The sequence below is a fragment of the Hippopotamus amphibius genome, chromosome 10 (assembly GCF_030028045.1).
Source record: "Hippopotamus amphibius kiboko isolate mHipAmp2 chromosome 10, mHipAmp2.hap2, whole genome shotgun sequence".
Lineage (NCBI taxonomy): Eukaryota > Metazoa > Chordata > Mammalia > Artiodactyla > Hippopotamidae > Hippopotamus > Hippopotamus amphibius.
In genome coordinates, this window is record NC_080195.1 from 116,999,320 (window position 1) to 117,026,831 (window position 27,512).

At 54.6% G+C, this 27,512-nt stretch overlaps 1 protein-coding gene across 1 annotated transcript in view; it reads left to right on the plus strand.

Annotated features, from left to right (window-relative positions):
* The window catches only part of PCBP3 (poly(rC) binding protein 3), a 141,527-nt gene that overhangs the window by 76,603 nt on the left and 37,412 nt on the right, over positions 1 to 27,512 (plus strand). Inside the window, exon 2 of the mRNA XM_057696935.1 lies at positions 10,197 to 10,331. Coding sequence (XP_057552918.1) covers positions 10,322 to 10,331 — 10 coding nt within the window. The 5' untranslated portion in view covers positions 10,197 to 10,321. The remainder of the gene's footprint in view (positions 1 to 10,196; positions 10,332 to 27,512) is intronic.

Consider the following 27,512-nt stretch of genomic DNA (forward strand, 5'->3'; position numbering starts at 1 on the left):
TCAGAGTTGCGGCAACGCCTGGTGCCCTGAGCCTCGCTCGCCCGGCCGCTGTGCAGCCTGCTGACCCGGGTGCCGGGAGGGCGGCTCTGTCCACTCCTCACGCCCCTGAGGGACGCGCGCTGGGCCAAAACCAGAGAGGCTCGGGGGGGTGGCCCTGGCGCGGGCCACGCGGCGGCTGCCTGAGGCTTCGTGGGAGACAGACGCGCGAGCAACAAAGACCAGGGAGCGGAGACGGAACTCGAGTTCAGCGGCCGTGAGCCTGAACCTCAGCTCGGGCAAACCGGACTGGACAGAGCAACAGTGTTTCTCTGTCCAAACAGCAGAGACAGGCCAGCACACCTGCCGACGGGGCCAGAGACAGGAGGACGTGGGCCCGGGCCCGGGGCTCTGGCTGCCCCGCAGGAGAGGCGTGCAGGGCGCGGGGGCGGCCCCGGGGGTACAGCCCTGCCCGCTGGCGGTTCTGCACCTCGTCCCGCAGAGGGAGCCGCGGCCACGGGCAGTGACCTCACCAGGCAAAGGGCTGCCCGGCCTCCCGGACCCCGACGCCGGGCTGGGGAGAGCAGCAGCCCCCTCCCCGTCCTGCCCTGAGCGGTGGCCGGAGCCCGGTCAGCCTGCCCGCGGGAGCCCACTGCTTCCGTCTGGGCAGGCCTGGGCTTCAGCGTCGTTCTGACACCTCCTCACCACTTGCTCATCTGGTCCAGCACCAAGCCCTCCTGATTCTGCCTCCAGAGTGGACCTGAACCTCCCTCCATCCTGACTGCCCCGTCACTGGACCAGTCACAGACACTCGGTAGCCAGAGTGACCTTTAGAAAGCGTGGGTGCGAGCACGCCCCACCTGCTCAGCCCGTAGGCGTCCAAGCACAGAGCACGCGCCCCTCCTGCATGGCCAGGCCTCCCCACTCGCCAGGGCCTTCCTGCTCTGCCAGCCCTCCCACCTCAGTGACTGTCGTCCCAACTGCCCACCAAAACCCCCAGGCCCAGGCTCTTCTTGGTCACGACTTTGACTTTCCTCCCATCGAGGGGTCAGCGTCCCCTCCCTGGAGTCTGGGCTGCTGTGTGACGTCCGCGCAGATGACGAGGTGGGACTTCCTGGCCCCTGGCAGCTTGTTCCCAGACCCAATTCCAGGTGCTTCACTGAGAGGACACGGGACTGTGATTCCTTAATGTCGTACGATGTGGTTGTGTCCATGTGAAAAATGTCCAACAGCCTTTTTCCTTCTGGTGTGTTTGGTCCGGATGAAGACAAGGCCTCCTCTTCACCCTGGCGGTCACACCTTGTGGTCTGGTCCTGCGGCCTGTCCCGTGTGCTGGACTCGGCTGGTCGCTGGCGGTCACGCCTTGTGGTCTGGTCCTGCGGCCTGTCCCATGTGCTAGACTCGGCTGGTCGCTCCCAGCGTAGTCCTCTGTCCCCCGTGTTTCCTGTAACCCGGCTTGAACACGGTCGGGGCATTCGCTAGGCAAGCCAACGTCACGGGCCGTGCTGCGTAGGTGGCTCGCTGGGACGGTGCTGAGATCGGGGAGCCCGACTCCCCCGTGCAGCCCCCCACCCCACCTGTCAGCTCACGGTCTTAGCCTCCGTTGACTGTCCGTGCCACATCCGTCATTCATTAGGGGCTACAGAACGGTGATCTCCTAAATGTGGAATTCTTTCTGCATTTGTTAGTTGAGATTATTCTATATAGAGTAACTTTCCTTCATCCACCAGGGCTGTTTGGTTACCTAAAATACAGTTCTTATCAGAAAACAATACAGAGTCTCCTGTAAAACGCACCCAGCCTCTCCCATATCTGGGGCACATCGTGACGGTACAGTATCCACCACGGTCCGTAACTGTAGTCTTGCATCACTGTAGTACAGCATCAAAGCAAGGACAATGGCGTTGCTGCAGTATTGTTACTTAGAGTACAAACCTGATTCCAGTGTGACCCGTTTTTCCCTGCACTAGGCTGCGTGTGTAGTAGTAGCAGTAGCAATAAAAGTTATAGTAGGAATAGTAGTTCTCTGCAGTTTCATCCCGCGTGCAGATTCGCGTAACCATCCCCACATCTAAGATACAGACCCAGTCCATCACCACCAAGGCCCTGCCTAGGAGACCCTTAAATGTCACCCTCCACCCCATTTCCATCTCTGTGCCCAGAAACCAATAATTAGTTCTCTGTCTTTATAATTATGTTACTTTAAAAGTGTTACATAGGGACTTCCCTGGTGGCACAGTGGTTAAGAATCCACCTGCCAGTGCAGGGGACACGGGTTCAATCCCTGGTCCGGGTAGATCCCACATGCCATGGAGCAGCTAAGCCTGTGCACCACAACTACTGAGCCTGCGCTCTAGAGCCCGCGAGCCACAACTACTGAAGCCCTCACACCTAGAGCCCGTGTTCCACAACAAGAGAAGCCACTGCAATGAGAAGCCCGCGCACCACAATGAGTAGCCCCCGCTGTCTGCAACTAGAGAAAGCCCACGCGCAGCAACAAAGACCCAACGCAGCCAAAAATAAATAAATAAATTTATAGGAAAAAAACGTGTTACATAAATGGTTCATACGGCTTGCAGCCTTTAAGACCGGACTGGCTTTTTTCACTCCGCACGAGGCCCTGACATCCATCCCAGCTGCTGCCCGTGCTGGCGGCGGTTGCCTTGGTGGCTGCACACGGATGGCGCGCCCACGCTGAGGCTGTTTGGGCTGTTTCCAGTTTGGGGCTGTTATGAAAGTTTAAGCACTGGTTTTTCTTGCTGGGTTGTATAGTAAGTGTGTTTAGTTTTATAATAAACTCTTTCTCCAGAGTGGCTGCACTATTTTACACTCCTACCAGGAATTTATATCGCTGAGACCGGTTCCTAGACATCCTGGCCAGGATTTGGTGCCGTTGCTGTTAACTACAGCTGCTCTCGTAGGTGTGTGGGGATGTCTCAGTGCGGTTCTGGTTTGCTGTTACCTGATGGCTAATGATGTGGAACATCTTTCCACGTGCTGTTTGCTACTCATATATTTTTTTGGGGGAACAGCGGATCATGTCTGTTGCTCATTTTCGAACTGATTTTTTTTAATTTTTAGGGTTGAGTTTTGAGTATCCCTTATGTGCTGCATACTAGCCATTTGTAAGGTGTGTGATTTGCAGATATTTGCTCCCAGTCTGTAGCTTGTCTTTTCATTCTCTTAACAGGGTCTTTGGCAGAGAAAAAGTTGTTACTTTTGATCAAGTTCAGCTTATCCATTTTTTCTGTCACGGTCATGCTTTCTGTGTCAAGTCTAAGAACTGTCTGCCTAGCCCGAGGTCCTGAAGACTTTCCTTCTGTTTTTTTCTAAAAGTTTTGTAGTTTCTTGCTTCAGCTCTATGTCTGTGGCCCATTTTGAGTGAGTATTTGTGTGAGGTGTGAGGCTGAGGGTGCAGGTCCCGTGTATCCTCCCGCCTTTGGCTGGGAGACCACCCCCCGTGGAGCTGCTCTCCCCTGCTGCAGAGGAGCCAGGCCCCTGTGCGGGCTCTGCTCCTGGGCTCTCTCCTCCCGTCCACAGGTGCCGGTGTCTCCCCAGTGCCGACGCCACGTGCTCTTGAATACCGTGGCTGTACATTAGCCTTGTTATCAGATTGAGGGATTCTTCCTGCTTTTTTCTTCCTTTTCCGTGTCAATTTTAGACGGGTCGGAGCTGCGCTGAGCCTGCAGATGCACCTGGAGAGAGCTGATGCCTTTACCACGCTGGGTCTTCCAATCCAAGGCTGTGGCGTGGCTCTCCACTTACCTGGGTCTCTTTGATGCATGTCATCAACATGTCGCGGTGTCCAGCATACAGATCCTGCATGAGTTTTGTTAAATGTGTATCTAAGTACTTCACTTTACTTTGAGTAATTTTCAGTGATACTTGTTTTAAATTTTGGTTTGTGTATGTTTACCATTGGTACGTATTGAACGACCACAGTGAAAATGGGTTCATCTTTGTGTCACTCATAGTCTCACTTATTCGTTCCAGGAGGTTTGTTTTGTTTTATAGATGCCTTGAGATTTTCTAGGTAGAAAATTGTATCCTTTGCAAATAGAGATGAAAGTTTATTTCTCCTTTTTCAGCCTGTATACTCTGATTTGTTCTTGCCTGTCGCAGTGGTGGAGCACCCAGTCACAGGTGGAGCAGGCGTGGCAGGAGGGGACAGCCGCGCCTCTCCTAAGCGTTCAGTCTGTTGCCACGTGTGTGATGGTAGCTGCAGGCTTTTTGTAGATGGTGTTTATCAAGTTGAGGTAATTTTCCCCTACTCTTAATTTGCTGGTGTTTCTTATCATGAATTAGGTGATGCTTTTTAGTGCATCAGTTTATATAATCATACGGTTTTTATGCTTCTGCTTATTGGTGCAGCAGATTATACGATCGATTTGTTTAACACGGAGCCAGCTCTGCATGTCTGGGTAAATCCTCCTTGGCCACGGTGTGTAATTCTTTCAGACGTTGCTGGATGCGTTTGCTCATTAAAAAAAATTTTAGTCTATTTGTGTCGATGTTCATGAGAGAGATTGGTCTCTTTTTTTCTTTTTCTGTACTGTCTTATCTCCAGTTTTGGTATCAGGGTAACAGTAGCATCACAAAGTGAGCTGGGAAGTATTCCGTTTTCTATAAAAGTGTCTGAGGCTTATGTTCATTCTTTTTTAAATGTTTGGTAAATTCCTCCAGTGAAACCATCTGGACCTTTTTTCTGGAGCTTTTTTTATTGCAGGTTTCCATGTCTTTAACGGCTATAGACGTATTGAGATTGTCTGCTCCATTTTGACTGCTTTTTGGTAATATGGTGGCTGTTCTTCAGTTCTCCCATTTCTTTGCCGAGGCTTTTTACAGATTTTCCTTAAGCCGGTGCACACGTGCTCACTGCAGCCTTTTCTGATGGCTGCTTTAAAATCCTTGTCAGTGAATTCTCATATCTCTGTCATCTCAGTGTTCATATTTATTGATTTTCTTTTCTCTTTCGTGTTGAGATTCTCCTAGGTTTCAGTATGGCAAGTAATCTTTGTTTGTATCCTGGAAATTTTGGTTGCTATGTTATGATATTCTGGATCTTATTAAAAAATCTCCTGTCTTAGCAGTTCTCTGCTGACGTGGGTGGGGGAGCCTTGTTCACGACAGGCTGAGGTGGGGGTCTAGGCCCCCTCTTGGCCTCCCTGATACCTTGGGCAGAGGGAGGAGCGCCTTCTTCCTGCTGGGTGGGAGCCTCTCTGACGGGGGCACGTGTGTGCACGCGTGAGCGCACGCGCGTGAGCACAGCTCTCCTGTCAGCTTCACCTGGGGGGCAGTGTTCTCAAGAAGCCCCCTGGCCTGCTAGCTTTCCTGTTCTCCGTCCTGTGCTGAGAGGGGCTGAGAGGAGAGAGAGGGAGAGGGAGAGAGATGGCTTTTCTTGACACTTTTCTCCCCGTGTTCTTTGGTATTTTTGGTCTCAGGCTTTTCCAGTGACCAGACTGCAGTGAGTAGGAGGGAGACAGAACAGAAGGCAGTGATGACCCCACCGCTGCGTCAGCCTTCATGCCGCAGGCCCCCCAGGCACCTGCTCTCCACCCTTCCCGTTTCCCGTAGGCTTGCTTCGTGTTTAATGCGGGGCTTTCAGTTGTGCTCAGCAGGGACGTAGGGAGAGACGCGTCCCCTCATCCTGCCCGGAACCAGAGCCTGGTGTTCCTTTACTTGCTCACGTCCTCTTGGTTCTTTTTCTTGACCAGTGTCATCGGAGGGCTGGATGTTTTGGGGCCTTTTTTGAAGAACCAAATTTTATATTTGTTCACTTTCACAATTGTTTCTTTTTTCGCAACTTCTGATTTATTATAATTACCTTCTGTCTATTTTCTGTGGATACTTTCTGTTATTTTTCTAATTTCTAAGATTGGATTTTCTATTCACTAGTTTTCTGACTTTCTTTGCTCCTAGTATAGACTTTTAAAGGCTATAAGTTTTCCTGTAGGTTCTGTTGTAGTTGAAGCTACAATTTTGGCATGCGGCGCTTCTGTTACTGTTGAGGTCTCATGATTTTCTAATTTCATTATGCTGTTCCCATCCACTTCTCATTTAGAAGCATTTAGAGAGCATTATGTCCAGGAGAGTTACAGAGTTATCTTTTTGCTAATGATTTCCAATTTAATTGCCCACTGGGTGGAAAGCATGGTCTGTTGATTCCACGTCTTCAAAATTGGTTGAAACTTGCATTGTGAGTTAGAACATTGTCAATTTTGGTTTTGTTCTCTGAGAGCTTTAGGAGAACGTACAACCGTTAAATGTCAGGTGCGGCTTTACGCACACACGATATCACACATCTCGCTCCGTGTTCACTGTCTTTGTGTGAACTGTGAGGGGGGTGCCATGGCATCCCTGCCAGATGGGCAGTTTGTTGGCCTGGCCCCAGGGTCACTCCTCAGATTAACCCCTCGTGGGCTCCAGGGGCATCAAGGCACCTCTTCACCATCATCTCTTGGCTGGATTAGCACGTAATCTCCTGAATTCTCTCCTGGCTTCCTCTCCTGCCCCTTTTCACCTTCAGCCTGGTTTCCACACCAGCAGCCAGATTGCTGGTGTTAAAATATCGTGATTTATCAAAACCCTCTCACAGCCCTGTTTCCTGCAGGTTCCACCTGCCCCCCCTTCTTCAAATGGCCTAGAGCATCCTGCCCGCCTGCTCCCCCCACCCTCTCCTGCCACCCGGCCTCCCGGCAGCAGGGCGCATGGAGGATGCCCAGTGGAGAGCAGAACCGCACTGCTCCTGGTCGTCTGATGTCTCAGACCTGCCCGTGAAGCCAGGCCCCGTGTGCACGTGCGTGTGTCCACCTGTGTGCGCATGTATGTCGTTTGCAGCTCAATGGGCTGCTTTTGTCTGGACTGTGCCCGGGAGGGGATGTACCGTCCTGGGGCTCTGGTCCTTTGAAACTGATTCATTGTGGCGGCCTGTTCAGCGAGACGCTAGAAACCACCACTCCTGTTGTCACTCAGTGGGTCGGGCGGCAAAGGGCGGCTGTAGAGGTGAGGAGGGCAGTAGCGGACCCCACTTCCTCTCCTCTCTCGCGCCCCCTTCCCAGCACCACTTGGGTTTTGAAAAGAGAACGGCAGAGCCTTCCCTCCGAGCTTGCCCCTGTCGCTCACGTCTCGCCCCGCAGGGAGCTCGGTGTCCCCGCTCCCTGAGGCACATGGCTGACGCTGGGAGAAGTGGGTCACTGCGCGGGCGTGTCTGTCCCATCCCTTTGCAGGCTGCTGGTCTCGTGGTGCTCCTCACCAGACCTCATGCCAGGTCAGCGCTCTATGTTTAGCAAACGAACGCCCTTTAGATGTTTCTAAGGTGATGTAAATTTCAAATGGAATGTCCTTTAGTTCATTAATTTCTGGTTTCCTTGCATTGTCATCAGAAACTGCTGTTGCACTATTTCTACTTTACGTGACTTACCGCGAGGGTGACCCTGTCTGCTGGGATGCCACGCGCCTGGGGGGAGAAGCATGAGGTCTCCTTCTTCTTTCTGTTCTCATCCCCGAAACACTCCTGGGATAATGTCGCATTTCTATCCTGAAGTCACCCTCTCCCAAGAGGAAACCTCCAGTGCTCCCTGGGGACAGGAGCACTCGCTCGGTGACAAAGATGCCAAGACACTTGCTGCCCTGGTGCCTCCGTGCAGACGGCTGCAGTCACCCCTGCGCTCCCTGCCCTGCTGCCCCTGGAGCCGCCTGGTGTCTGCAGGCCCTGCTCTTCCTGGAATGGGGGGCGAACGGCCGGCTTCAGTGTCTTTGCCCTGCTCCTGTTTACCACGTGTTCACCCACTTCCCAGATCCTGGGGGTGTGCCGACAGCTCTGGTCGGTTCTCCTCTCTCCTCCTGACTTCTGCCTGCCTGTGGGTTTGTGCCGTTTTATCTTCTGAGCATCATTTCAGTGCAGTTCCTGTACCAGGTCTCCTCCGTTCCCTTTTTATAAAAAGGCTTCTGAGTATTTATTACCTTTGTTTTTTTCACTTGAGTGTAATCCACATACCATACAATTCGTACTTTAGAAGTGCACATTTTAGTAGTTTTTAGCATATTCACAAAGGTGTGCGCCCATCGCCACTATCTAATTACGGAACGTTCCCTTCATCCCCAAAGGAACCCCGCCTCCGCCCCATCTCCCTCTCTCCTCGGCCCCAGGGACCCCGAGGCTACTTCCCGTCTGGACGTGTGCTGTGAATGGGATCACACACGAGGCTCTCCCCGTCTGGCTTGTTTCCCTCCGTGTCATGTCTTCGGGGTTCGCCCACGCCGCAGCGCGTCTGTACGTCACCCCCTCTGTGGCTGCATCAGGTCCCGACACAAGGAAGCGCCCCGGCTGGTTGTCCGTCATCATCATCAATTGACAGACGGTGAATTGCTTCCACGTGTTGACAGTTTTGAAGGACGCCGCTGTGCGCATCCGTGTACAGGTTTTGTGTGGACATGTTTTCGTTCTCTTGGGTGTATGCCTAGCGGCGGGGCTGCTGGGTCCCTGGTAACTTGTGGAGGAGCTGCCAGACGGTTTCCGCAGGTGATCACACCCTCTGTACTTCTACCGGCAGCGCAGGAGGAGCCGCGTGTTCCCCGGTCCTCGCTGGTGTTTGTTATTGTTGGTTTCCTCCCACGGTTGTTATTTTCATTGTTATCGCTGTGGTTGGTACTGTTGCCTTCCTAAGCAGTTCATGGTGGTTTTGACGCGCGTTCTTCTGGTGACTAATGATGCTGAGTTACTTTTCCTGTGCTTGTTGGTCATTTCCTTAGAAAAATATGTACTCAGATCCTTTGTGTACTTCCTAATTGTTTTTATTGTTGTCGTGGAAGTTCTAGGTGTAGTCTGAATATTAATCCCTTCTCAGATATCCGATTTGCCAATATTTTCTCCTATCATGTAGGTCACATTTTCACTTTCTCGTTAGTGCCCTTTGATGCACTAAAGTTCTGACTTGCGTTGAAGTCCAGTTCATCTACTTTGTTGTTGCTGCCTGTGCTTTTTGTTGTTATATGCATGAAATCATTGCCACATTCAATACCATGAAGATTTTTTTCCAGTGTTTTCTTCAAGATGTTTATAGTTTCAGCTCTTACATGGGTCTTTGATCCATTTTCAGCTAATCTTTGCATGTGGTGTGAGGTGAGGAGCAAGCTCACTCTCTGGCGTGTGCTGGCCGTGTTCCCAGCACTGTACGCGGCAGAGACTGGTCTTTCTAACTGGACTGTCTGGCTCCCTTGCTGAGAGTTCTTCCCTTGCCTTCTGATGAGTTCCCATGCGTGCCCCTCACGCCTCTCTGATCGTCTAGTCGGTAGCACACTGACCCTCTCCTGCACCAGCGGAGACATTGTCTGCCCCGCGAAAGGGGCGCTTTTACTCCCCGGCATCTTTCATGGCATTTCCTTATGCTCCATATTTTCTCTTTTATTTCATTTTGAACCTCAGCATAGTATATGAGTGAGATATTTTAGCTTGAAGCAGACTCAGTGACATTGTTTATTGCCTAAAATGGTTACCCAGTTGACACGGAGAAAGGCAGAGACGTTTAACATGGGCTTCTCATTATTTTTGGTGCCCTGAGAAGCCTTTTAAGGCATCCCTGACAGTAATGTGCAGTGGTCGTAAACCTACACCTGAACTTGAAACACAGCAAAGGGGGTGCTGTTATGAACACGACTTCTTGTGTCTGGGGATGAAGTTTCCTGTGGGGGCAACAGATGTGAACTCATAGAGTGAGGAGTCAGGAAACCAAGGCCACAGAGAAGGTGGTGCGCTCTGGGAAAGACCGCACGGCAGCTTGCCTGCTGACCTGGGGGGGATTGGATGAAATGGTTACACCAGCTGTAGAAGTGGAAAACCAGCAATGCATTTAAGTTAATCAATAGTTTCATAAATTTTAAAATCAGTATATGCATATAAATATACTAAATATTGTAAGTAGAAAGTTGACTGTTTCACTTATATTTTCAAAAGTGTGTAGTTTCACCAGACCCCTCTTCTGGACTGCTCGTCTGTGACGTGGAAGGCACCCCCTTGTTTGTGGAGCTGCCTCCTCAGGGCACCTATGGCAGGTCCCAGGATGAGCTTTCGCTGCCATTTCATCCATCCCACGCCTCTCGCACCTGAATCCTGAGAAACGCTGCTGCTGTGTTGCACGCGAGAGGGCGGTTCTGTCACAGCCCAGTGCCGAAGGACAAGGTCCTAATTCGTAAGCTCACCGGCCCTGTGTTTTGTGTTTCAGGTCGGTGGGCTCCACAGCCACAGTCAGCCCTCCCGTGACTCTCCAGGTCCGGCTGTGATGCTCTAGGCCGCGTCGAGGGTGAGCACACGCCATCTATGGGTCTGCCCTGATCGTCGAGCCTGCTTATGGGGGAAGGTGAGTGGCTGGGAAGGGCCCTTGTCTGCTTGTCTGTTTACCAAGAATGTGTAGCAAAGTCTGACTCACCCCGGAACGACACATTGTGTTTGAAGGGGCGCCATGCTGCATTTTACCCTCTTTAGTCCGTGATACGGTGTCAGCCGGGGGTGGTGCCGGAGAGAGAAGACCAGCCACAAAAAAGGAAACTTCAAGAAAGAAAATCAATGCAATAATGTGATCTGGCAGGAACATCATTCCTGGTTGACTCTTGAAAAGTCACGTCTAGTTGAGCTAGAGTTTGAAGAAGCAGGTTTAAGCTGAGGCAGAGGTGTTTCTCCCTGGCTTTTTCCCTTGAATTTTTGAGGAACCCAAGATGCCTTTGAACTGTGTTCCCCTGCATGATCCCCGTTTTTAGGCCTCAGTGGCCTCATCCCACGAGGTGGGGAGTCTGGAGAGCTGGGTCTGTTGTCGGCTTACTTATTGCTTCCATGACTGACGCCAGCCACATGCAGGGCCCCGTGCCAGCGCTGCAGGCGGCCTGGTCCTGCCGTGTGCCTGTGGGTCCAGGAGAGTGTGTGCGGGAGGGTGTGTGCATGTGTGTGAGACGGTGTGTGTGGGAGGGTGTGTGTGAGAGGGTGTGTGTATGTGTACAAGAGGGTGTGTGCAGGAGGGTGTGTGCGTGTGTACAAGAGAGTGTGTGCAGGAGGGTGTGTGCGGGAGGGTGTGTGCGTGTGTGTGAGAGGATGTGTGCAGGAGGGTGTGTGCGTGTGTGTGAGAGGATGTGTGCAGGAGGGTGTGTGCGTGTGTGTGAGAGGATGTGTGCAGGAGGGTGTGTGCGTGTGTGTGGGAGGGTGTGTGTGGGAGGGTGTGTGTGGGAGCCTGTGTGTTCCATGTGCCATCCTGCACTCCATCCAGCGCCCTGAGGCCCGAGTTCTCCCCGGGGCCCTGGGGTCCGCGCCTGCAGTGCTTACTTTCTCTGGCCTCCGTGGTTCACCTGTAAACAAAGGCCTCCGAGCTTCCTTGCTCAGCTCTCATCCTGGTCCTCTCCAGGGCAGTTCTAGTTTATTCACCCATGCATTTCATGTGACAAGGGCATCGCTGAAGTCTGAAGAGCATGTGCTAGGGTGCCTTATTCATCCAGGGCCACAAAGGTGGCCACTGAGTACCTCTTTTCAGCTGTGAGCTACTAATCGAGATTCACGACATACACATCATACAGATTCTGAGTCCACCGCCTCCCAGGTGGTTGTCAAAGAAACACGTGCATCTTTAAAAAGTCACAGAATGGAACAAGGGGTGCTGGGCCCCCTCACTGACTTTCTGAAATTTCTCTTCATTCTTCTGCACACCAGCTTCTCTCCAGCTCTGTCCAAGTGTTGTCTGTCAGGCTTTGTTTTGCTTTTTTAATTGCGGCTCAGCATTTTTAATCCTGTGGTGCTTGACCTAGTTCCATGAGCCTGCCGCGCTGTGCTGTTTTGATCCCTGCTTTGTGGGGAGGAAGGTCAAAATCATTTCAACCTCCAGGTGTCTGGTTGCGTGACTGTCGGTGACAGGCCACTTGGAGGCGGCTCTGGGTTGGACGGGAGCTGGACGGCATGGCTCCTTCCACACGGCTGCCACGCCCCAGGCTGTGGGCAAGAGCGAGGCCGGCTATGTAAACCCGAGCCGTCTGACCGGGGCTCTTCAGGACCGCGTGGAGGATGGGCCCAGAGCACCCCCCGCTGCTGCCGCTCAGCACAGACGGAAGCCAGGGCCCCCCCAGCACTCTGCCTCCCCCCCGGCTGCCCGCCTCACACCGGGGGCCGCTGCATCGCCTGTGGGCCTGCCCTCTGCCCGGTCACGTTTTCCAGGTGCCCCCGTGCACCAAGGCCTGCGCGCCTGACCCCGTGTGGAGCACAGGGCAGGCTGCAGCGGTGATGGGTGGAGCCCAGTGAGGCAGCAGAGCCCCAGCCGTCAAGGCGGTGAGCCATCACGTAGCACGGTGCTCACGGCCCCAGCAGCAGGAGGCGGAGGGCTCAGCGGCGTGGGTCCCCCCTTTCCACCCCCTACCCTGAAACAGCTGGCAGGCGGCCCTGTCCTGCCCGGGCCTCATCCCTCCCCCTCAGCTGCGATCAGTGAGTGTGGGCGTGTCGACCCCGGGCACCCCGAATGCCCCCATCCTCAGTTTCCCCGGCAGCCGGGCTGTACCTTCTGGCCTCCCGTGTGGCCCCTGCGCCCTCGGCTCCTTCCCCTCAGTCTGCGCCTCTGGCCCTCGTGCCCCTCTGCGCTGCTCCTTTCCTTGCCAGCCCTTCAGAGATGCCCCTCACATACAGGCTCAGGCGGGCGGTCTTGGTGGCTCGTCCGCTTGCAGTGACCATCCGCCGCCCCCCGGAGCGGCCTCGCTGTGGCTTCTCGCTCACCTTGCACCCCCACCAGACCCAACGGCCGGTGCCCGGTCCTGCCAGTGCCCTCCCAGTGGCCAAGGGGGCTCTCGGCAGCCCGTGCCCCGGGACCGCGAGCAAGCCTGGCATGATGGGCTGCCCGACGTGTCCCTAACAGAGCTGCCACGGGGACTGGACGAGCCGACGGCACAGGACACGTGGCTCCTAGTGTCCTCCTCCCCTGCCCGGCCACTGGCACTGGTGTCCCCAGGACTCCTGGCCCAGTGGGCACCGATGACAGGCTGCCCAGGGTGGGCGGGAGCGCAGGGAAGGGCGCTTCCTCGCGGGAGTGCCGCTGGCTGGGCCGGTGTGTCACCCGTGCCGGAGCCTCAAGCGTGTGTGTCCTTTGACCTTCTATAAAGAAACATTCCGAGGCAAGAAGAGACGGACAGAGAGAGGTCCACCTGAAGAGTATTGTTAAAACATTGTCTAACGTAACAATTCAAACCCAAAATACACAGTCCTTGCCGTTGACTGTACCCGTATGCATGAAAACGCCTAACGTTACACGCATGAGACCTTATGCATGAGCAGGGATACCGTGGGGGAGTTGGTCGCTGCTGTGTAGATTTAAATATAGTGACATAGAAAACTATTTTGTAATTAATATTAATTGAGAAAAACAGGACAAAGATGGGTGGTTTGGTCCTATTTTTGTTAAAAAGTGTAAGGACACATGCCTACTGGAAAAAAGTCTGAATAGGTCGACCTTGAAACACCCCACTCTCACTGGTGGTCTTTCTGGGGGATGACGTGACAGGTTTTTTGCATTATATGCATTTTCTGTTTGTTCCTGAAAGGAGCAGTCAGGCTGACTGGGCCGGTGCACCTTAGCTGGCGTCACAGGTGCCCCGCGCTCTGCCGGCTCTCCCAGCAGGAGCTCGGCAGCACCCCGGCCGCGCCAGGCTCATCCCTGACCAACAAGTCCTCTGCGCCCGAGTGTCTCCCTGGCTGGCCGGGGTTGGTTTTTCCGTTTATCTGCATCTGATTTTATGTGAGACGGCGAGAGATGGAGGTGGTAACAGTCACAGGGCGACTTTCTTGGGCTAGGTGGCGGGTGCCTGCGCTGGTGGGGGACCAGCTGTGTCCTGCACATCCTCTCACGGGTCTGGGTCCGTCCTTCCAGCTCACCACCCAGACCAGAGCCCCACCGCCGCCCTCGCCCCTCTCCGGACACACAGCGCTCAGTCCTGCCTAAGCTTCCGGGGCAGCACCTAGAAGCTCTGGGTCACAAGGAAGAGAAGATTGGGGAAAGAGGGGACTTGCGGTTGGTGCCCTTTCAGACGCCTCTTCGTGGTGAGGACCCAGCCCCCCGAGCGCGGCAGCAGCTGGCAAGGCAGCGGCAGATCTGCAGAGCTGTGTTTCGGTTGACATGGGCCCGAGGTCTCTGCCCCCTCCTCTTCCAGGGCGGAGCTGTCGCGGCCGATGTCCCGCAGGCACGGCGGTCTGTGCGGTGGCCCCTGTTGGGGGAAGGAGTCATTGAAGTGACAGCACATCCGCCAGGCGCACCCTCCAACAGAATAAGGGGAGCCGGGCGAAAAGTAGGTCACATGTGCCTGGTCCCATGTCACGAGGTCTCCAACCTGAGGCCAATGGGATCTGCAGCCTCCTCTGGTTTAGAACAAAACCCCACTCTAATTTTTCTCCTTTAGCATTTTTATCTTCTCTAAACGAGGAGAGTGACCATCTGTCCGATAGCCACATCCATCCAGCCCTGCCCGACCGCCCAGAGTGGCTTTGTTCTGAGGTAAGGGGCTGCGGGCCCAGCCGAGGCCACGCGGGGCCCAGACAGCGGGTGTCCAGGGCCGCCCAGCGGGGCTGTGCCGGGTGCTGACGGAGCGGGAGCGTGGGGTCCTCACACTCTAGACGCGCCTCTGGTCTGACAGCACGGCTCCTCTGTAAGGGTCAGGGTCACTGCTGACAGCCCGGCGTTACTGCGCTGCTGCACGGAAAACAAACAGGTCACTTTTCAGCCGTCTGTGCTCCTGGCCAGGTGTGGGAATATGGTCATCCCCGGGGCCCAGGGCTCTGCGCCCTCTGTGGGACCCGCACCTTTGCTGGGGAACGTCCTCCCCTGCGGGGACCAGGTGAGCCGCTGGCGTCCACGCGCGTGAAGTGCACCCGTCAGAGTAAGGTCGACGTGTGTGTGTTGCGGTGTGTGGCGCACACACGCTTTTGGAGCTTGATGCTTAGATAAGAAATAATACCCTTCTGTTGTCCCTGGAGGCCAGTGAGCGTGATTCCTCTGTGAGGAGGCAGAGGTGGAAGGTACAGTACTTTAAAAGTGTCTGTAAAACTAAAACGAGTTTTGTAGCTTATGAATAACACAAAAAAATTTTTTACTTGTCCTGTAACTGAATTGAAGTATTCGATTAGTTCAGGGTGTCTGATGAACGTATTTGCGGGTAACGAGTAGAATATAAAATGTTTGCAACACCCGTGTCGTGGGCTGACCGTTGGTGCCATGTTTAGGCAAATTATACGCTCTTGTTTGGATTTTCTGGGAAAAATGTTTCCAGAAGTGGCTTGCCAGAAACCAGAGTTGTATGGTATTTGATCTGAGTGTGTTCTACTGGAGAAAAGGGTTTTGCTTTTCAGAAATAAAATATTTAAAGTTTGTATCTTAACTGGCTTTCCAGGAAACATGAGTCCATAGCCAAGGCCTTAGCAGTGCATGTGGACCCTTTCGATGGTGAACTCCTCCACTTCTGAGATGTGAAAATAGCAGTTGCTCTCATGATAGCACAATAACGTTTTCCGTTCCTGTGGAAGTATTAGGCGCTTAGCGGGTACCCAGATCCTTCCAGCTGCAGCCTTTGAGTGAGCCTGATGAACTATTTCTGAAGGGCTCTTAGCCATTTTGCAATCTTGAAAAAAGGGAACTTTTTCTACTATTTCATTAAGATAGGGCAGGAAGTTTCCATCTTCCTGGTATTTATGATTCTAAATGCTTCCTTTGTGCCTGAGAAAGTGCCCAGTATTTCAGCGCAGTTTTCAACATTGTCTCCTTTTCCTGTTCTACCCAACTACGTCCCCACGGCTGGGAGGATGGTGCTCGGTCACTGTGTGGGAAGCAAGTTCATGTGCGTTCACGTTAATCAGACTATAAATTACACCCCGTAACTGGCTCTGGGGGGAAATGAGACCTGGAAGTAAAACCTGCACCCTGGTCAGTGTTAGGGGTATTGACGTTCCCTTTTTAACCAGCGGAATAGAAGAGTGTTTTTCCAGAAATAACACAATCTCAGAAGAAGCTGACCTAAGCGGAGCACTGGTCTCTGTCCACAGCACCCCTGCCGAGCTCCTGACGGCCAGCAGCTCATTCTTGTCCCTCACGTTGGCCTGGGCCAGTCTCTGACGGACAGTAGTGGCTTTCAGTCTGGTCTCGCCGGGGGACCGAAAGGGCTGCGGGGGAGTGGGCTGCCGCTGCACGCACCACGGGGCCACCCCGGCAGCACCTGGCTGACTCCGCGAGGCTCCTGCTCTGCGGAAGGAGGCACATGGCCAGGCCAGGCGGCCCCGGGAGGATTTGGGGTGCTGTGCACCCTGGGGCTGGAGCCTTTGAAGAGACGTCTTCACTCTGGCCGAGGTGGGGGGCGCTTCAGAGGTCAGGGTCTGAGGACGGGCAGGCCGTCGGGGCTCCAGGTCGTGCGCCAGGTGGTCCCACGGGAAGGGCCTGGCTCCTTCTCCAGAGTGTGGCTGCACTGCGCTAGAGGACAGTGCCTGTCGGTGCTTCTCCAAGAGAAGCCTGCCACCACCCGAGAACCTTCGGGAGAGGCAGATTCTCATCTACCCCCCACCGGATTGCCTGAGTCAGGACCTCCGGGCTGGGCCCGGCTCTGTGATCCACGGAACCTTCCGAAGCCGCGGGCGGCACCACACCGGCACCAAGGGGCACGGCGGTCAGCGGTGCTGGTGGCCGCGGCCGGTGGGCACCGGGAGGGCACAGCCCGGCCACCGAACTCATACGCGCAGCTGAGGACCTGGCGGGTCGGACGCAAAGCCCCGGTGGCGGGAGCCTCTCCACGTGTGTCCTGTTCCCCGCATGGCCTGGCAACGGAGTCTCTCTCGTCCTGAGGTGACACAGGGTCTGTCCCGTCTGTGCCCTTCCCGCACGGAGACCCCACCGCTTACAGCGTCGCCCGTGGCACGGAAACCAGAGGAGACGCAGCCGGAGGGAGGCGGCCACCCTGCTGACCGGGGTGGGGGGGGGGTGCCTGAGGCTGGGCCCACTCCCCAAGCTGGCGGCCCCCACACACAGGTGGGGGGTGTCATTAAGAACAACCTGGAAGGAGGCGGGAAAGGGGAGGGAAAGAATCCTGTGTGGGAGACACTGCCAGGCAGGGGCGTCGGAGCCGTGATGGAGCTGGAGAGGAGACGGTCGGGAGGCAGGTGGGTCTGTTTTGTTCACTGTAATAAAAGTGGATTTGAAGTCAATAAGAACAGAAAGACTATTCAGTAAATGGTGTTGGGTCTATCAAGTATTTATTTTGAAAAGCCGAACACCAAGTTAGAACTTGACCTCACAGCAGACACTGATGTCTCTGCATCGAGAGGATGAGCTGAAGGATTCAGAGAAGATATGTGGTGATTTGGAAATGGTCTTTTCTGGGGACGGGCCCCCCGCTGGCACATGGCCCAGGAGGCGCTGAGGGGCTCCCAGAAGGCGAGCCAGGTGGTCAGGATGCAGCAGCAGCTCGGAAACGGCCCAGGGCCCGGCTGCCACAGCCACCAGGATGGAGCTGTGGCAACCAGGAACTGTGGCCACGGAACTGTGGCCACCGGCAGGAGCGCACAGTTGTCAAGGACCAGGACGTTGCAAGCCGAACAGCGACCCGAGAGCGGGTGGGCCGGGGAGAGCCCCCAGCAGGGCCACGTCCCCAGGCAGACGAGCACGGTCCTCACGCCACACGGGAGGCCAGTGCCCAGTGACAGAAGGCTCCACCTCGTGTGACCACGTTCATGCCCTGGAGTCCCCCTCGGGAGGGGAGGAAGCAGAGCACTGCCCTGCCGTGCTCAGAGCTCACACCCCAGGGACCTTGGCGGGTGGGGGTCTGAGCCCTGACGCGGGCTGGTTCCTTGTCCTGAATTGGCGGTAAGGGCAGGTGTGAAATCTGGCTGTGATTTAAGCTTTGAGAGTTTTACAGCCTCTAAATCAGACTGCTTTTGAAGTCAAGCCCAGGAGCACACGAGCTGTGATATTTATGTAAAAGGTCATGTATGTCCCTTGGAAATGCTCAGAACAGGGCCCAACGACAGCAGACCCCCCTCTCCCCCCCGGGGTGGGATTCAGCACTGCTCTGAGGCAGGCCTTCCCCAGCCCCCGGGGTCCTGTGTCCCAGCTGTCGGGGGCGGTTGGGGGGCCGTCCATGGCCCACCCTGTCACGTTTACACTTCAGCAGTGGCTGTTCTGCTGCCCTTTGTTTTGCCTTTTTATTCTGTTCTTTTTACTTGTTTTAAAAAGGATTCCACTGTTGTTACAATCTTACAATCGCATCTTTTTAAATTTACTTGTCTGGGTGACTGAGAGGCGTGTTTCTTTGACTTTCTGAGGTTTAAATTGCCACACAGCCCTCAGAGTGGTGTCTGGGGGCCCGTGGGTGACCAGACAGCTGGTGTCAGCCAGCGACACCCCGGGCTCCAGAGCGCCCTCCTCAGACTGGGCTGGGCAGGGCGGGAGGAGGCCGGGCCCCGAGCCCTCGCTGTCCACGGCCTGCCTCCAGGACAGCCACCTGGCCCGGCCTCCAGAAGCACAGCGAGCCGACCGCCCGGGCCTAGAGCAGCACCACCGTCCCCATCCCTGTCACCTGAGTGCCGCCCCCAGTCGGCAAGGACCCGGCCCGGTGCTTAGGAGATGGGTGCGGGTGTCGGGACGGGGGGCTGCGCCCACGTGCTTCTCGGGCCGTGTCCTGTCGGGGCCGCGGGCTTGGGCAGCTCCGCGGAACCTTCTCTCTCCCCTGCGCAGTCTCGGGTCCTGCTGCCCACGGCGCTTGTCTCATGAAGCGCGCGTGCCCCCCTCTTCCCAGCAGAGCCCGGCTCAGGAGCTGGACCCTCCTGGGTGCCGTGTGCGTTACCCGTGCCGTGTCCGTACTGTACTTGGCTTTACAGATCTGCCTTTGTGTGTGTGGGGGGGGGGAGTGGATTGCAGAGCCCCTCACCTGTGCACGTGCCTGCCCGCGCTCCCCCGGCACATCTCAGGGGAGAGCACGCCAGGCGGTGCAGGGAGTGAACCGTGCCGGCCGTGCAGGGCTTGCGGGGTTAATGGGCCATCAGAGGATTGAAGTCCAGGGGATTAATCCCACCGGGAGCAGCAGCTGGGGGGACGAGCCGGTGCTGCTCGCGTTCGGAGGCCGCGGTGACCCTGGGTCTCTTTAGGAAAGAGAAGCCGCCCTCTGGAGAGGGGAACCCTGTTGGCACCTGAGGCACCCTCACAGGGGCAGCCCGCGTGAAGACACCACTCAGGAAGGGGTCCAGCTCCCGGGAGGGCTGAGTCCTTGTGTTTCTGGTCGTCCACCCCGCCCCCGGCCCCCGGCCCCCGGCCCCCACCCGGCCTCCCGGCCTCCTGCACTCAGCGTCCCTCCTGTGAGCCGACCCTCCGCTCAGCAGGCCTGCGGGCTCCCTCCTCCCCACCTTCCCCCTCCTCCCCCGCCTGCTCTCCAGGGTCCTGACCGGTCCGAGGAGGAGGCGGTGCTGCCCTGAGGGACCCTGCTGGCAGGGAGGCGGGCTTCCCAGGACGTGCCTGGAGGGGAGGGGTGGCTCTGGGCGCGTTTCTCAGGGGAGGTTTTTCAGGCAAGTCCCGGTCGGGCCAGCCTGCCACCTGCCCAGGGAGCAGCCCCGGGAGGGGTCGAGGGCACGCTTGGGGCCCCTGGTCACTACGCGAAGGAGTCTGTTCCCGTCGGGCAGCAGCGCCCTGCTCTGTTCTCGCCTTGTGACGCCACCTGGAATCTGGGATGAGCTTCGGGAGGGGACACCCATCAGAGTGCCCCCACCTGGCCTTTTTCCTTGTAACTTAGGTGTTTTCTCCTTGAAAATCTCATGAGCTCCACTAATCTTGGCCTCTTTCACTTTTCATGCGCGCAGGGCAGCACCCTTTCTTCTGCTATGTTTATCTAAAATTATTCCCTGATTCCCACATTTTTCTTGGTATAAATTACCATCTATGTCCCTTTGTTGTAACAAAAGCTGGAAAAAAGACCTCTGTGTCCGCCCCCCTTTTCCCAGTAAAACATGGTGCCCGGGGCACAGGCTTGACACCAGTGCTTTGCTTTCTGGGCAGATGGTCCCGACGGTGCCGCGGTGTCTCCCGTCCTTGTTGCCGGGCAGGCTGTGCGGTGCATCTGGCGCCTCCCAGCACCTGCCTCTGGCTGAGGCCCAGTCCCGTGCTTCCCAGCTTGAGGCGCCGGCTCGTTCCCGGCCCAGCCCCAGCACCCCCTCCCCAGCCCTCTGCCCGCATCCCGTCTGTGAAGTGGAGGGGCACCTCCGGGCGGGGAAGAGGACTGTGCCGGGCACAGGGTAAACTTTAGGTATTGTTTGTTACTGTTTGCATGAGTGCTTAATTTATTCCTCTTTTAAGGTAGTAATCACGTTGACAGAACCCCCGATGTTAAATTACCCGTCTGCTCCAGGAGTAAACCTCCCTGAGACATTGTGACTAGTTGTCTTCCAAGGTTGCCGATTCTCAGAGCTCCTAGCTGATCAGAGGCTGGGACCGGTGGCTCGCGGCATGCACGTGGCCGGCCGCGTGGTAGGCCTGGTGCCCCCGCGAGGGGCCGCTGCCGGCGTGACAACGGCTGCCTCGCCCTGGAGGCCCCGGGGGGCTCTGCCCATGCGGCACACCCCCCAACCCCATGCTGTGCTGCGTGCCCGGCTCGTCATGACGTCCTGAGTGGACGCCTGCCACACATGCGTGCAGGGGCATGTGGCTGGATGGGGGGTCGGTAAGCACCGCTCCGCCCCTGCCCCTCCGTGTCCCTCCTGCCGGCCTGGCCTGCTGCGCTGGGCCAAGTCACGGAACATGGGAAGACTCAAGCTGTTCTTGGACCGGCGCCTGCAGAGCGCCAAGGCCACGGGCCCGAGGGGTGGGCTCTGTGTGCTCTTGTCCTTGCCTCCGACTTTCCCTGACGCGTGGCCCACACCTGGCTCCCCGTCCAGGGCAAGGGCTGGAGGGAGGCCACCCATGCCCCCCCAGCACAGAGGAAGTGCAGGGACCATTCGCAGCCTCTTGACCTTCACATCTCATTGGCCCTGAGGCCATGAGCCACTCTCCTCTTCCTTCCAGAAGAGGCGCTTCCAGCTCCCTGAGCAACCTAGAACGTTTGGCCAAGGGATGGGGTAGGGACCGACGTGGACTCAGCCTTGTCGGCCCAGCCCACAGTCTCTGCTCCACCAGACTGAGCCCTGGAGGGTGATGGCTTCTCCTTGGTCCTGCGTCCCCAGCACAGGTCCCTGTTGGGAACCGAGTGCTAGACCGAAGGTCCCTGCCATGGTCTGCCTCCCACTGTGGCCAGACGGTCCAGGGAGGGTAAAGTGTGTGCAGACAGATGGAGAGCCTGCCGCGTGCGGTGCCCGGCACACAGAGAAGTCGGGCTCCAGGACCCATGGCCTTGGGAGGGTCAAGTCCACACCCAGGCCTCACCCAGGACCACAGTGGGGTCCCAGGGAGTCCTGCCATCTCCTCAGCAAGGGTGTTATTAATCTTGAAACGGGTGTTAGAAATAACCAGGACCCTTGTAGGCGGTGCAGTCTGATGTGGGTGACACCCTAGACCCTGGGCACTTCCCCAGACGTAGGACAGGAGTGTCGTTGGGTGGCACCCACATCCTCCCGGCAAGGGGAGAAACCTGTGCTCCACGGCTGCTGGAGCAGGGAGGGAGGTGAGCAGGCCGCCCGGCCCGGCCCGGCCCGGCATGTTTGTGTCTGGACACCTGAGTGAGGGGCCGGCAGGGGGTGTGCAGCGCCCACTGAGGTCAGGGTGTGCCGGCCCGAGCGTCTTTCTAATGTTAACCGAGACCGGCAGGAGCATTTTCCTGCAGAAATCCCCCTCCTCTCCGGCCGCAAGGATGCGCTTCGCACGGTGGGTCCCCCAGGGGCAAAGAGCCGCCCAGAAGCTTGTGGGTTTCTGCTGCCCCGGCCTCCGCAGGCTGACGGGGCCGAGAGCTGTCGCGCAGGATAAATCACGTCTGGGCCCTGCAGGTCCCCTCCACCGTCTCCCCCCGGCGCAGCTGAGGCCCTGGGCGCAGCCCTGGACAGAGCACAGCCAGCAGGGCAGAGCCGCCTGCGCGCGCTGCAGCTGCGCCGGCCTCAGATGGCACACGGTGGGCGGGACTCCAGCTCCCGTCTCTGGGCAAGAATCTCAGGCTGGAGAGGATGGGCTGCTGCACTGCAGGGAGAGCGGCTGCTGGGAAACGGCTTCTATTTGGATGTCCCAGTCCACTGGCCCGCCCCCGAGAAAGATGCCACTTTCAAACATGGGTCTCTTTCTTTCACATCTGAAAGAAGTGTTGCTGATGGTTTATGTTTGACTAGCATGAAAACAGTTCACCTGTCTGGGGTTGGGGCGTGAGCTCTGGAACCAGCCTGTGGTCACTCAGTGTCGTGGGACTCATACGTAACACGGGGCTGGTGCTGGCCCTCCTGTGTTGGGACAGAGGGCGTTTGCGTAGGTGGAAGCCTGTGGACCGTGTGCTACTGCTGCTGTTTCAGCTACACGTCTTATTAAGACAGTATTTATTGCACTAGGATTCTTTTGATTTGAATATTCCTTTAAAAAAGAATAATTGGAAAATATGTTTTATCAGAATTTCACTAAGTAGTGCTGGTTGTAGATAGATTTTGCCAACTGAATCAGTATAAAAGATCAAATAGATGTTGGTTCTGGAGGAATGGAGTCAGGGACAGCTGCCAGCTCACGTCACGGTTAAGGGTGAGAGACTCGTGCTTCCCCCTAAAATCAGTACAAGACACGGATGTCTGCTCTCACCACTCCTGTTGAACGGAGGACACAAGTTCTAGCTAGTTCAGTATGGCAAGTAAAGAAAAGGCATACAGATTGGAAAGGAAAAAATAAACCTGTCTTTATTGGTAAATAGCACGATTGTCTACCTCGAAAATCCTATTAAGGCTACCAAAAAAGCTCCTGAAACTAAAAAGAATAAGCAAGTTGTTAAGAACGCAAGGTCTGCGTACAGAAGTCAACACTGTTCTGTATGCCATCAATGAACAGTCAGAAACCAGAATTCAAAACACACCATGTACAGGAACTCCAGAAGTTATACATTTGCTATATGTCTAACAAAATATGCACAGGATTTGTGTGCTGAGAACTAGAAAATACTGATGAGAGAAGCCAAAGATGTAAATGAGAGACCTCCGTGTTCACAGCTGGCCTCTCGACGTGATGGTGCTAGTGCTTCCTGAGTGGGGCAGCAGGTTTAATGCAGCTCCTGTCAGAGTCCCAGCAGGAGTATTTGTAGATGCAAACAAGATGGTTTGTAAATTTATGTGAAAACACAGAGGAACTTGTTAAACCAAGAGAATTTTGAAAGAGATTGAAGTGGGAGTAATTTTAAGCCACCGTAATGCTACAGTAATCCAGACTTTGTGGGATTGGTGGCTGCATAGGCACTTACATAATCAGGCAGGAGAGAGTCAAGAACATGCCCACACGTGTGGAGAGGTGATTTTTGACAAAGTAACAAAGCACTTTAATACAGAAAGGGCAGGCTTTGAAGATTGGTGTTAAAACAATTGGACAAGGCATAAAAGAAAAGAAAACAAAACAAAACCTTGACTTAAACTTCACACCTTACACAAAATTAAAGATGGATCAAATGTCCAAATCTAAAATCTAAAACTATAACCTATTTAGGAAAAGACATAGCAGAAAAAGTCTCATTCATAAAAGATAAAAATTTTAAACTAAAGTCATAAAGGATAAAATTGGGAACTTGTATTTCGTCACAATTAGAAACACTTGCTTCATGAAAGATCCTGTTAAGATATGAAAAGACAAACCAGGGCCCCAGAGACGATCCTTGTAAATCACACATCTAGCCAAGGACTGTGTCCACAGCACGCAGGCCAAACCCTTTAACTTCCACGGAAGGAAAGCAAGACAGTCCTGTTGGAAGACGGACAGAAGACCTGAGCGCACACTTCTCCAAACAGGGTGAAGAGATGGGAGATACACACCTGGGTGGATGTGCAGCACGTTAGCTGTTAGGAGAAAGCAGGTTCACCGCCTTCTGTAAAAACGGCTGGAGTAAAACACCGACACCCGCAAGTGCTGGCGGGAGCACAGCGCTGGGTCTGTCTTGCCCTGGGTGGGGGATTGGGGGTAGGGGTGGAAAACAGCGCAGCTGCTCCCCGAAACGATTCGCCAGTTTCTTATAAAGTTAAAGGTACACTTAACATGCGATTCACTAATCACAGGCCTGCTCTGCTGTGCACCTGAAACTATCATAACATTGTTAATTGGCTATACTCCAATACAGAATTAAAAGTAAAAAAAAAAAAAAAATCACAGTCGTGTGTATTTATCACAGAAAAATGCAACCTTGTGTTCACACAAAAAAGTGCACCCTGTTGTTGCCAACTGCTTTATTTGTAACCCACCAGGGCCGAAGTCAACCAGATGTCCTTCATGGGGGAACTGGACACACAAGCTGCGGCATAGCCGTGAGCCCAGCCACCAAGACAAAGAGACTTCTGTTCCGTGCAACGGCTTGGGTTCTGGGCCTCAAGGGCATTGTTGTGCTCAGTGCATTTGTTTGATTGGATTTATATGAAGTTCTTGAGATGATAAAATTGTAGCGACATAGATCAGATCAGGGCTTGCCTGGGGCTGGGGTTGGGGAGAGTGAGCGGCTACAAAGGACCCCCTACAGAACTCTTCATGGTGGTCCCACTCGTGTGGGTGGTTAAGGAAGTCTACACATGTGACAGAATTTCACAGGCCCATACACCAGAAAGGGGGCATGTGAAAACTGGGGCCATGTGGTTAGTAGTGTTTGACTCGTGTCCGTTGCTGGTTTTGCTAATGTACTGCAGTTAGGTCCAATGGAGCCTGGGTGAAGGGTACACAGAAACTCTGTATTTTCTTTGCAGCTACTTGTGGATGTAAAATTATTTCAAAACTATACAACACACACATATAATACACATACACAGACAGAGTTGACGGTTATTAAATCTGAAATGTAAAAAGTAAATTGTGTAAACAGATCAATTAGAAGTGAGAGATGGTCAGAGTGGAAAAAAAGCAAGATCAACCTATGTGCAGCCAGCAAGACACCAACATGACATAGAACACTCTTGGCAGGCTAACAGACAAAGCTATGTGGTGTGAACATGGATCAGGACCAGGCTGGGTGGCTACACTAACATCAGATGAAGTAGGCTTCCGGACAAGACGGTGACCGGGGTGAGAAGAACATTGTGTGAGAATAAAACAGTCAGTTCTCCAGGAAGACACATCCACCCCAAACGTACATACATCGCCTAACAGAGCCTCAAAACACACAAAACAAAACCTGATAGAACAGAGAGAGGACAAATTCACGACTGTAGTTGGAGATCCAACTCTTCCCTCAGTGACTCACAGAACAAGTGGCCTCACAGGACGCCACACCCAGCCCCAGGAGGGACACGCGGGGTGTTCCCAAAGTGGACTGTGCTCTGTGTAAAACAAATTAAAGCCTAATGAACTTAAAACAGTTGAAATCACAAGAAGTATATATTCTGACCAGAATGAAATTGAACTAGAAATCAATAATCAAAGGTAACTTAAAATTTTCCAAATACTTGAAAATCAAAACAGGCACCTCTAAATAACGTGCTGGTCAAAGAGGAGCCATCAAAGGAATTTAGGACATAGTTTGCAATATTAGGAAATAATGTAATATATATAATAAGTGCACATCTCTAGATTTGTAGGAATCAAGGAAGTCAGTGCCTCTAGAGAAACCTATGGCATGAAATGCTAACATGAGAAAACATCTGCAAACAATTATCTGAGTTTTTACCTTAAGAAACTAAAAGGAAAGAAAAGAAAAGGCAAGCAGAAAGGAGGAGATAATAAAACAAGACCACAAACCAATGAAATTGAAAACAACTCATCTTTTCAAATTGGACCAATTCAGGTGAAGAGAGCAGATGGAAGAGGGCGCAGTGGCTCCACTTGGTGGGCCTCATTGCCGGGGCTCGCCTGCTTCCTAGTACTTTTCTCCTTCCTTTTATTGGCCTCACAAGACGTGTTCCTTCCTGAGCGTTTCCCCTGCCCAATCCTGGGAACTGGTGGGTTTGCAAACCAGCCTGAGCCTGGGAGGGAGGAGAGGAAGGTCACGCAGCCTGGACGCGGACAGGTCCTCAGCTGGCCACGTGGCAGGCGGCCCCTGTGTCCTGGCTCTGCCTGGAATCTGGGCCTCATCCTGCCCTTGGCCGTGTGTGTCCCCAGGGAGCCCCCTTCATCCCAGCACACAGCAGACCCTCGGTGACCAAGTGAACTAAAGAGAGTGGGCGGGGAGAGATGGAAATATCATCTTACGTTCCATGAGTACTTGAGTTTAGAAATCGCTAAATTCTGATTCTAGAATGTCCCGTGGGGCCCTCGAAATGGAGCTGGGCTCGGTGTCCACTGTATGTGCTTAAGTAGGTACCGAGCGGGCCTCTGCTCATGGTGGGCCTGGAATGGCGCTGGGAACTGGGGGTTCCATGCCAAATGGAGAAGAGAAAACGTGTCCTCTGCCCACAGGCCGGGGCTGTGGGGGAACAGGGCCCAGGAGAGAGGGGGTGCTGGAAGTCAGGGGCGCAGGTGGAGGCCGGGCAGGGAGTGCCCCCTGCAGAAGGCCCCAGAACCCGGGCTGGCTGGAGCGCAGCCTGTCGCAGGAAGCAAGGTCCTGAGGCCAGGTGGAGGACAGCAGAGCGGGGACCAAGGCGGCGGTGGTCTGTTCATTTCTGTGACTCTGTTGTTTCAAGGGTGTCGTGTAGGTGGAATCATACGGAGTGTGACCCTTGGGGACTGGCTTTTTCACTCGGCCTGGTTCTCCGGGGTCCCTGCGGTCGCTGAGCCTCAGCTGGCGGAGCTGCGTCCGCGTGTGCGGCCCCTGCCTTGCTGCCCTGGCAGGGATGCACCGAGACTGTCTCAGCCCCGCTGGATGAGGGTGCTGCGTTCTGTGGTTGGCAACCACAAGTAAAATCGCACACAGGCTCTGGTGTGGCTGCCTCTTCACAGCCCTGGAATGAACGCCCAGGGCTGCAACCGCCAGGTCAAATGGTAGTTGCGTGTTTCATTTTTATAAACTGCCAAACCGTTTTCCTAGTGACCAGGCCACACCCCCGCAGCTTCCCAGTGGCCCACCGGCTGCTCCGCGCCCTCGCCGGGCTTGGTGTGGCCGCTGCTGTTCTGACAGGTGTGTGGCGGCCCCTCCTCTGGCGTTTCTTTGCGTTTCCCTGAGGGCTAGTGATACTGCACGTCTTTTCATGGGCTTATTCGCCACCTATATGTCCTCTCTGGTGCGATGGCCGTGGCTTTTGCCCGTTTTCTAATTAGATCGTTTGTTTTTATTGTTCAGCTTGATCATTATATGCTCTTTACACTAGTTCTGTGTCGGATGTGCAGTTGGCAAGTATTCTCTCCCATTCTGAGGCTTGTCTTTTCATCCTCTTAATATGTTTTTGGGCAAAGCAAAGGTCTGTAGTTTTGACACATCTAATTTATCAGTTTTCCCTTTTATATATCATGCTTTTAGTGTCAAGTCTAAGAATTCTGCCTTACCCTGGA